Source organism: Podarcis pityusensis, assembly GCF_964106645.2.
Source record: "Podarcis pityusensis genome assembly, chromosome: 4".
In the NCBI taxonomy this organism is placed as follows: domain Eukaryota; kingdom Metazoa; phylum Chordata; class Lepidosauria; order Squamata; family Lacertidae; genus Podarcis; species Podarcis pityusensis.
Window position 1 is genome coordinate 106,098,054 of NC_138027.1, and position 10,554 is coordinate 106,108,607.

The 10,554-nt window shown below is 45.4% G+C and overlaps 1 protein-coding gene across 2 annotated transcripts; it reads left to right on the forward strand.

Moving 5' to 3' along the window:
* Window positions 1–6,694: 6,694 nt before the first annotated feature.
* Window positions 6,695–9,870, forward strand: LOC308476392 (uncharacterized protein). 2 transcript variants are annotated; one of them, XM_081003930.1, is made up of 2 exons: window positions 6,695–9,089; window positions 9,471–9,870. In XM_081003930.1, the coding sequence occupies exon 1, from the start codon at window positions 6,776–6,778 to the stop codon at window positions 8,252–8,254; it is 1,479 nt and encodes a 492-aa protein (XP_080860056.1). In that variant the 5' UTR covers window positions 6,695–6,775; the 3' UTR covers window positions 8,255–9,089; window positions 9,471–9,870. The 2 variants fall into 2 exon arrangements, with proteins under 2 accessions (XP_080860056.1, XP_080860057.1); XM_081003931.1 differs by having other exon boundaries at window positions 6,695–8,769.
* The last annotated feature ends 684 nt before the right edge of the window (window positions 9,871–10,554 follow it).

Sequence of the window (10,554 nt, forward strand, 5' to 3'; positions counted from 1 at the left end):
AGTGGTGCTCAATTATTTATGATCTAGCATCCTGCTTAGCATTCACTCAAATTGCAATATTTTTGTAAATAGTTCTTAAATTTCTTCCAATCCTCCTCCATCTTCTCTTCTCCCAGGTCACGAATTCTGCCGGTCATCTCAGCTAGTTCCATGTAGTCTATCAGTTGCATCTGCCATTCTTCCAGTGTGGGTAGATCTTGAGCTTTCCAGTGCTTTGCAAGTAGTATCCTTGCTGCTGTTGTTGCATACATAAAAAATGTCCGGTCCTTCTTTACCACCCCTTGGCCGACAATACCCAGAAGAAAGGCCTCTGGTTTCTTTGTAAAGGTATACTTAAATACCTTTTTCAGTTCATTATAAATCATTTCCCAGAACGCCTTCACTTTAGGGCAGGTCCACCAGAGGTGGAAGAATGTTCCTTCACTCTCTTTACATTTCCAACACTTATTATCAGACAGGTGGTAAATTTTTGCAAGTTTGACTGGGGTCATATACCATCTATATATCATTTTCATTACATTTTCTTTCAAAGCATTGCATGCAGTAAAGTTCAATCCAGTACTCCACAACCTTTCCCAGTCCTCAAACATAATATTATACCCAATGTCCTGTGCCCACCTTATCATAGCCGATTTAACCATTTCATCTTGTGTATTCCATTTTAACAGCAAGTTATACATCCTTGAAAGTACCTTAGTCTTTGGTTCTAACAATTCTGTTTCTAGTTTCGATTTCTCCACCTGGAACCCTAGTTTCTTGTCATTTTTAAAAACTTCTTTAATCTGAGCGTAATGTAACCAGTCTCGCACTTTATCCTTCATTTTCTCCAAACTCTGCAATTTCCAATTGTCTCCATCTTTTTCTAATATTTCCCAATATTTAGGCCATTTAGCCTCCATATTGGGTCTTTTTCGGGCCTTAGCTTCCAAAGGTGAAAGCCACCTTGGAGTTTTATTTTCCAGCAAGTCTTTATATTTTGTCCAGACATTAAACAGTGATTTTCTGACAATATGGTTCTTAAAGGCCTTATTTGCTTTAACCTTGTCATACCATAAGTATGCATGCCATCCAAAAGCATTGTTAAACCCTTCCAAATCCAACACGTCAGTGTCTTCAAGAAGTAGCCAATCTTTTAGCCAGCAGAACACTGCGGCCTCATAATACAACTTTAGATCTGGCAGGGCAAAGCCCCCTCTTTCTTTCGCATCGGTTAATATCTTAAACTTAGTTCTGGGCTTTTTGCCCTGCCAGACAAACTTAGAAATATCTCTTTGCCACTTCTGAAAGCACTCCGTCTTGTCCAAAACCTGAAGTGTTTGAAACAAAAACAACATCTTTGGCAATACATTCATCTTAATAGCAGCAATTCGGCCTAACAAAGAAAGTTTCAATTTTGACCAACTATCTAAGTCTCTCTTAATTTCTGCCCAGCATTTTTCATAGTTATCCTTAAATAGACTTAGGTTTTTTGATGTTATGTTTACCCCTAGGTATTTTACTTTTTTAACCACATTAAGTTCTGTCTCTTTCTGAAACCGTTCTGACTCTGTATCTGTTAAGTTTTTCCCCAAAACTTTAGTTTTCTGTTTATTCAATTTAAATCCAGCCACCCGACCAAAATCATTAATCAGTTGTAATACTCTTTTCGTACTAGACTCTGGCTCCTGCAAGGTCAAAACCAGGTCATCTGCAAAAGCTTTTAATTTGTATTGTTTCTGTCCGACCTGGATTCCCTCCACCAACCGGTCCCCTCTGATCATATTCAATAGCACTTCCAGAACCGAAATAAATAACAAAGGGGAAATAGGGCAACCTTGTCGTGTTCCTTTTTCAATTTTAAACTCCTCTGTAACCACATTGTTAACTATCAGTTTAGCTTTCTGCTCTGAATATATCACCTCAATCCCATTCTCAAAACCCCGTCCCACTCCCATTTCTTTTAAGTTTCCCATCATAAATTTCCAGGAGATGTTGTCAAAGGCCTTCTCCGCATCTATAAAAATTAAAACTGCTTTTGTGTTTATATCTGTTTGCAAAAGTTCCAAAATGTCAATAATGTTCCTTGTATTAGCAAACAAATGTCTACCTGGGAGAAAGCCTGCCTGGTCCTTATGGATTACTTCATTTAAAACTTTTTTAAGTCTACTTGCCAAAATGTCTGCAAATATTTTGTAATCCACGTTTAAAAGAGAGATGGGACGATAGTTCTTAAGTTGTGTCTTTTCAGCTTCCGTCTTTGGTATTAATGTGATAAACGCTTCCTTCCACGACTCCGGTGCCCTCTTCCCCTCCAAAATTTCATTGCTGACCTCCATCAAAGGTTGTATCAAGTAGTCTTTTAATGTCTTATAGTACTTGGAGGTCAGCCCATCTGGCCCTGGGGATTTGCCCAGTTGCATGTTCTGAATGGCTTGTTCAATCTCTTGTCGTGTTATTTTGGAATTCAGGATTGTCCTATTTTCTTGTGACAGTTTGGATAGTCCATTTTTTGCCAAAAATTGTTTAATCTCAGCCTCGTCTTGCGGCCCTTGGGTGTATAGTTTTTTGAAGTATCTCTGGAAACACTTTCTAATGTCCACAGGATTCTGAATGTTTTTTCCTTCAATCTCTAAATTTGTAACCGTATTTAATCTTTGTCTTCTCTTCAACTGCCAAGCTAGCAGTTTTCCACATTTATTCGCCAACTCAAACGTTTTTTGTTTCATTAATTTGACCTTCCATTCTATTTCCTGATTTATCAATTTAGAATACTGTGTTTGATAAAGTTTAATTTCTCTCAGAGTTGGCTGTGACTTCGGATTTAATCTTAACTTCTTCTCTAATTCTTTTATTTTATCCAGGATCTTGTCTTTTTTCTCATTTTGTGTCCTTTTCTTTACAGCATTCTGTTGTATCAAGAATCCCCTCATTACAGCTTTACTTGCGTCCCAGACGATTCTTTTTTCCACCGTAGTATTCATATTTATCTCAAAATAGTCCTTCAAAACTTTTTGGGCCTTCTTGGTAATTTCCTGATCTCTAAACAAATTGTCATTCATCTTCCATCTAAAAGAGCCGGTTGGTAGTAGTGTCATATCCATCTTTACTGCATTATGGTCGGAACAGGTCTTTGGGCAGATTTCCACTTTTCTGGCCTTAGGTGCGAGGCCTCTAGATATCCATATTTGGTCGATTCTTGTCCAGGTCAGTTGGGCTTCAGAAAAGAATGTTCCCTCTCTTCCTAGTGGGTTCTTTGTCCTCCAGATGTCAATCAAGTCCATATTGTCTGTCATTTCAAAAAAAGTTTTAGGTAGTCTGCCGTCTTTTGTGACATTTTGACTTTGTGACTTGTCCATGTTAGTTGATACGACCCCATTCATATCTCCCATCATTATGATGTTGTTGTAGTCCAGATAATCCAGCATAGTCTCATGCAGCTTCTTGTAAAATTCCGATTTCCCTTCGTTAGGTGCATAGATTCCTAATATCAACAGTTTCTCTCCTTGGTGTTGTATCTCAATTGCCAAAATTCTTCCATGTTCATCTTTAAATAAGAATTTGGGTGACAGGCTCTCTTTCGCATATATCACCACACCTCTCTTCTTCACTTTGTCCGAAGATATAAATTCCTGGCCCAATCTTTTATTTATTAACACTTTTCTGTGGAGCCTTGTCACATGTGTTTCCTGTAGGCAAATAATGTCCAATTGTTCTTTTTTTAATATATGAAATATTTTCTTCCTTTTTTCCGGAATGTTACAGCCATTTATATTCCAGCTCAACAGTTGCAGAGACATCCTGAATTAATCTGATTATTTTTCAAGGGGTGGTATCTTGTTCACAGGATCTTCAGGTTCCACAGGTGCTGGTACTGCCGTTGCCCCAGGCCCAGAAGGTAGTTCAATTCCTTTTTGAAGGTCCTCTCCGTATGTAGACAGAAATTTGTCTCTCTCTTCCGATGTTCTAATTTTGACCTTTTTCCCTCTAAAGGTAAAGGATATTCCTTGGGGTAATTCCCACCTAAAAGCAATTGCGTTGCTCCTTAATAATTTGGCAAGTTCAGAATAGGCGGCTCTAAGGTCCAACAGTTGTCTAGGAATATCTTTGTAAATTTCAATTCTTCTGTCCAAAATGTCCAGTGACTTTCCGTAGTGTAGGCCCAAAATCTTGTCCCTTTCCTCCTTTGATCTCAATGTTATCAGGCAGTCTCTGGGCCTCTCCTTTTTTATAAATCTTCCAAGCCTGAAGGCTGACACAATTTTAAAATCCTTTTCCTCTAAATTCCAGAACTTGGAGAGTTCTTTGGTTAAAAACTCAGCTAGGTTTCCTTCTTCTGCTTCTTGTAGCGACCTAATCCTCAAATTATTCTCACGATTTCGCAGTTCTATCATAGAGAGATAAATCTGATGTTCCCCTACTTGTTTGGTGAGTGGTCTTACCTCTTGTTCTAAATTTTCTAATTTTTGTCTGGTATCCTCAGCCAATTTCCGATTTTCTGCTGTGGCCTCCGTCAACTGTCCAATTGCCTGTGTGTTCTGTGCCACTTGTCCAGTTAATTTATTTAGGCATTCTGTATTTTGGTCAATCTTTGCTGTTTGCTCATCTGCTTTCTTGTCCAAAGCTTCCAATTTTTCAAAAATTTTCTCTAAAATAGAAGCAGATGCTCCTGAGATCTTCCAATTGTAACTGCTCTATTTCTCCCTCTTTTGCCTGTGACAAGGCAACTTCTTCTACTTCTGAAGGCAGAGTAGGTACAGATGATCTACGTGTCTGTGAGGCTGAGGTTAGAGTTGTCAAAGTTGTTTGTCTAACTCTTCCTCTTCTTCTTGTGCCACTCATTCCAACGTTATCTATCAGTCAAGGTCACACTGAGTTATTCCCATGGGAATAGAGAGGCCCAGAGAAAGCAAGCAGCCGGGGAATCGAAAGTAAATATAAAGTCACTGTTTTAAATCTCCAATCCTCTAGAGGGAGCTTAAAATGTCTTTCAGAGTCTAATTTAATGTCCAAGAACCTTCAAGTACAAGTATTTAGCAGAGTTGATATTAATAGTCACTTTGTTTCAAACAGTGCTTACTGGTCTCCAAAAAATGTTTCAAATTAGGAGGTCTAAGTACCCTCAGATTGTTGCAAGTTCCAATATACAGTATCCAAATCTGCAATACTGACAGCTCAGTCTCTCAGAGCTCAGGCAGTTCCGGACCCTGGGTTTCACCTTTTAATTGTAATCCAATAAAAGAAGGAAAGTCAAATGCAAATAATAATTCCAAATCATAAACTTAAAGTCTTTACTTTAGATTGCAGGTTCAGTGGGTGCTTAGATCAGTAAAGTTAAAAGTTCTTTTTTCAGCCTCCACTCCTCCAGCTCTTTGCTTTTTAAAGTTCAATGGCAGCGGAAGACGGACTTCCTGTTTCCACGTCTCTCCGCTCTCAGCCAAGTTCAAATCTTTTAATTCAACTTTTAGTCTCTAATTTAAAGTGATTCAGTCTTTACTCACGAATAGGTTGGTTTTGATTCCGGATCCAGATTTTACAGGAAAAGGGATCAGCGCTCACCGGCAGCAGCAGCGCGGCTTCGCTCCGCAGATTGCGAAACGGCTCACAGCGCCGCCACCCCCCTCCACGCTCCGGAGCCCCTTACGGGGTTCCTTTGACGTTTGGGAGGTCGCTTCTGGTGCCCACCGAGCCTCGAGACCACAGGCTGTTGCCGCCTGTGGTTTTCCAGAGTGGGTCTCCGCTTCGCCGTAGCGGACGACCCAGTTTCTGCGGAGCCTCCTCTTCCCGATTAGAAGAGGACCGCCATTGCCGTTCGCGCCGCCCCCGGAAGTCCGGGGGCCAGCAACAATTCCATCTCACAGGTTGTAGGTATTCCTAGTGCTTTTCAGGAACAGCGGCCTCAGCACAGCTCTACTGAAGACAGTGTGGGTTCCGGGTCGGAGGAAGAGCAGACGGAACCCCAAATGGCCCAGCCACCGGCCAGCGTGATCCCGTCCAGCAGTGAGGTGCAAGGGGGTAAGAGGAAATCCAAGAAGAAGCACACGTCGGCAAAGAAGAAAAGGAGCAAGCAGTCAGAGACCGAGGATGAATCAGGTACGTCCTCATCCGAATCGGATAGTGAGGGCTCCATGGATGGTTACTGGGGTTTTGGTGAAGGGAATCACGGGATCCCACTTTGGGCGCATGAAAGGAGAGCCAATTCCCATCGTAAGACTTTCAATGGAGTACTGGACTGGAAGGATGGGGCGTTGGTCGAGGATGTAAAGGTTGCCACCAATCAGTCCACTGATTTTATATTGGGGAACCATTTGTCCCAGAAGAAGAGGAATAAGATCCTCAACGGGGACTATGTGGACATGTTTACCCTTCTCCCTCCTACTAAACTAATGGGAAAAGGTGAAAAGAGGCGCTCCTTTGGTAAGCGGAGGTACAGGACGCCTAGGGCGGAGCGCACCTTTGAGAATTGGTTGGATGGGTACCAGGTTTTCATGGGTGTTGTTTGCGCTGCTTATCCTCGGCGCTCCATGGATTTGGTTGCTTATTTGGCTCATGTGAGGCGGGCTCACTCGCTCGCAGGGGAAAATGCCGCTTTAACATATGATGAGAATTTCCGTAGAAATGCTTCTCTCCTGCCTTCCACCCGATGGGACCTAACAGATCCTAACTACTGGGGCGAGGACGTTCATTGAAAAGAAAAACCAGGAATCAGCCAAGGCGGGTAAGACAGAGGCGAAACGGCACCGCCTCTGCTGGGAGTTCAACAGGGGTGTATGCTCGAGACCCTCCTGTAAGTATCTGCATGAATGTGAGCGGTGCTGGGGAAATCACCCCGCCTCTGCGTTCTTTAAGAATAAACAGCAGCCCTTTCGAGGGGGCAGGGGGTACTTCCACAACAACACCAGAGGTGCCCCCGGATCCTCCCACCAGGGACCCGGTAACCGCCAGTAACTTGCATCTTGGTCTGGCCTTCTCCCCTATCCGTCTGCAGCCCCTCAAAACCCTGCTAGATCAATATCCCGATCGAAAAGCCGCACAATACCTGTGGGAGGGGTTTTCTAAGGGCTTCAGAATCGCCGTGGCTTTCCCCCCTAACACCGGGGATCCACAAAATCAAAAATCAGTTAGGGAAAGACCCGAGATAGTCAGAAAAAAGATAGAGAAAGAAATCAGGGCAGGTAGGGTGGCAGGCCCCTTCGCCAAACCTCCCTTGGAAGGACTTCACCTATCCCCTCTGGGCATTGTACCGAAAAAGACCCGAGGGGAATTTCGCATGATCCACAACCTCTTTTACCCAAGGGGAGGCTCGGTCAATGACGCGATCCCCCAGGAACTTTGTACAGTGAAATACGCCTCCTTTGACCAAGCAGTTAAAATGATTCTCAGATTTGGGCAAGGGGCGCTTCTAGCCAAATGTGACATTGAGCCGGCGTTCCGCCTTCTTCCCGTCCATCCAGCTGACTTCCGTTGGTTGGGCTTTAGATTTGAGGGGGCATATTTCATTGACAAGGCAATGCCTATGGGCTGCTCCGTGGCTTGCTCAGCCTTCGAGTCGTTCAGTACGTTTCTTGATTGGGCACTACGCTTCAGGACAGGGTCGTTGGGCGTGTCGCATTACCTGGACGATTTTATTTTGGTGGCAGATAACAGGCAACGATGCTCCGCCCTCTTGGAGGCTTTCACAGCCCTGGCCGGGGAGCTGGGGGTGCCGCTAGCCGCCGAAAAAACGGAGGGTCCAGCCACCTCTATGGTCTATCTGGGCATTGAGTTAGACACCGTGGCCCAGACGTCTAGGTTGCCCGAGAATAAACTGATCGCCCTTAAAGCACTGATACAACAGCTACTGCCCCTAAGGAAGCTTACCCTAAGGCAAATTCAATCCCTGCTAGGCCACCTAAATTTCGCCTGTAGGGTAGTGGCGCTGGGGCGCCCCTTTTGCGGCCGCCTGGCCAGATTGGCTGCAGGTCTCAGGGCACCACAGCATAGGGTGCGCCTCTCCAAAGAAGTCAAGGCGGATCTGGGAGTTTGGTTACAATTCCTCGACAAGTACAACGGTATATCCTTGTGGCAAGATTCCATGGCACTCGATGCTGATTTCCAAGTTCAGTCAGATGCGGCAGGTTCCTTGGGTTTTGGAGTTTATTTCAGGGGCCAGTGGTGTGCCCAAAAGTGGCCTGCAGACTGGCAGGGCCAGCCCATTACTCAGGACCTTACATTCTTGGAATTTTTTCCCTATCGTGGTGGCAGTGCATCTTTGGGCAGAGCAGTTCCGCAATCATAGGGTTTGTTTCAACACAGATAACCAGGCAGTAGTAGCGGTTCTTTCTAGACAGTCCGCGCGCTCCACCAGGGTAGGAAACTTTTTACGGTCCTTCGTCCTCCTGTGTTTGGAACAGAATATATATTTTTCAGCCAAATTTGTACCTGGCATTAATAATGACATCGCGGATGCTCTGTCTCGTTTTCAGATGGAGCGCTTCCGCTCATTAGCGCCGGATGCGGAACAATCATCGATGCCTTTCCCGGAGCATCTCTGGAGCCTTGGGAGCAGGAAGTGATGAAGGGAGTATTCAGTGCAGTTGCCCCTTCCACAATGAGATCATACAAGAAGGCTTGGGCTGACTTTTTAAAGTTCCGCAGCAGAATGCCCAGCACAAGGCAGAATTCCATTCCCTCAACGAGGGAGGTCCTCCACTACTTAACCCATCTGAAGGAGCTGGGCAGGGCACCAAAGACTCTCAATATTCAGTCCGCTGGGATTTCCTATTTTTGTAAAGCCTTTTTCGCCACCGACCCGTGCGTGGAATTTATCGTGCGTAAGACTTTAGAGGGTTGGCGCCGGCTGCAGCCCCCCAGCTCTGACAAGAGGAGGCCCATAACTTATGATATTCTGACCCAGATACACAAAAAATTATGAGAAATATGCTGGTCAAAATATGAAGCTTGCCTATTCTCTGCCGCTTATTCCATAGCCTTCTTTGGTGCCCTGCGCATAGGCAAGGTAGTCTGCGAGGGAGGGGTTGCCCACTGCCAGAGGGGCATCCTCTTAAGTGATCTGACCCTATCAGGGACTGACCTAATAGTTCAAGTATGGAGCTCTAAGACGGACCAACAGGGTAGGGGGGCCCTCCTTCGGTTACCAGCCGCACAAGCTAGTGGTCCCTGTCCGGTTAGGGATACGAGGCGTTTCCTCTACTTAAGACCCAATAGCCCCGGCCCCTTTTTTATTCACGTGAATGGATCGCTCTTGGCCAGACATCAGTTTACGCGTGTGATGCGCATGGCGTTGGCAGCATGCAGACTGCCCGCGGCTGAATTTGCGGCTCACTCCTTTCGGATCGGGGCAGCTACCACTGCAGTGCACCTTGGGCTCTCCGCAGAGAGGATAAAGGACTTAGGGTGGTGGAAATCTAATGCATACAAAGCTTATGTGAGAAAGAATCTATGACTAGCGATTGTTCTCCTGACCTTGGTTTTTCTGTCTATTTGCTTTTCAGAATACAAGAGGGTGCGCATTTGGTTGGTGGGCCACAGCATCATGCATTGGGCCAAGAATCGTGCCATGAGTACCGGGTTGGGTCTAAACTTGAACTTGCCTGCAAATGTGGAGCTGGCGTGGATAGCACGAAGAGGGATGCGCTGGAGCGAATTCAAGCCAGCTGTAATGGCGAGAGCTGCCTCTGAGGGCCCACCTGATGCCCTGGTTATCCAGTTGGGGGAAAACGACCTAGCGTACCGCAAAGCTATTGACTTGAGATGGAACATTTTTGACGATTTTGCTGATCTGATGGCGGTTTACCCAAACATTACTATCTTGTGGTCCTCGTTGCTTGAGAGGAGGACATGGAGGGATTGTGTGAGCCCGGTTGGAATCAATAAAGCAAGAAAGGTCTTGGAGCGGGCTGTGGAACGTAGAGTGGCGGCTCTGGGCAGGTGCGTCATAGGACACCCAGGCATCCAGTACAGCAACGAGGCCCTCTACAGTTGGGATGGCGTGCATCTGTCAGATGCTGGAAACGATATTTGGCTGGGGGACATCATAGCAGGGATTAGGAGTTGGTTACAGGTTTGAAGGTATTGGCGGCGAGCTTTGCTCGAGTGGCGGTTAGGCATTGGCAGGGGTTTATTGTTATGCAAATGAATGGGGGGGAAGGAAGCGCCATCACCTTCCCCCAAGGAAAGGGTAGTCCAGTAGAGGACTCCGGGGGGCATTGCCTTGTCCGAAACCTAGGGAGGTAAGGGCCTCCGGCACGCCCCCGAGCGGTGACACCCGTGGGATCCTAGTTGGCGTACTTCAACAGGACACCCACGGCTTGTGGATAACCCTCCATGCCGGGTAGTCGATAGGAGCCAATGCCTAAGGCCAATACCTTTCAATTCTGTAATCAATAAAGTTGTGGCCTTTTTTATGCCCATTAACCTTAAATAATGTGTCCAGTGTCTTCATTTCACATGGGGGAGGGGACTTGCCACGCAACAGACACCTCAGATTCCTAATCCCAAACTCTCACACACACACGTTTTCTTCCACTTCAAACAATGAGGAAGAAAGTACCGTCATTCTAAACCTTATGGATTTTG

Bases quoted from the DNA above. Each gene is read 5' to 3' on its own strand.
- LOC308476392 (XM_081003930.1), top strand. From the start codon at position 6,776: ATGAATGTGAGCGGTGCTGGGGAAATCACCCCGCCTCTGCGTTCTTTA.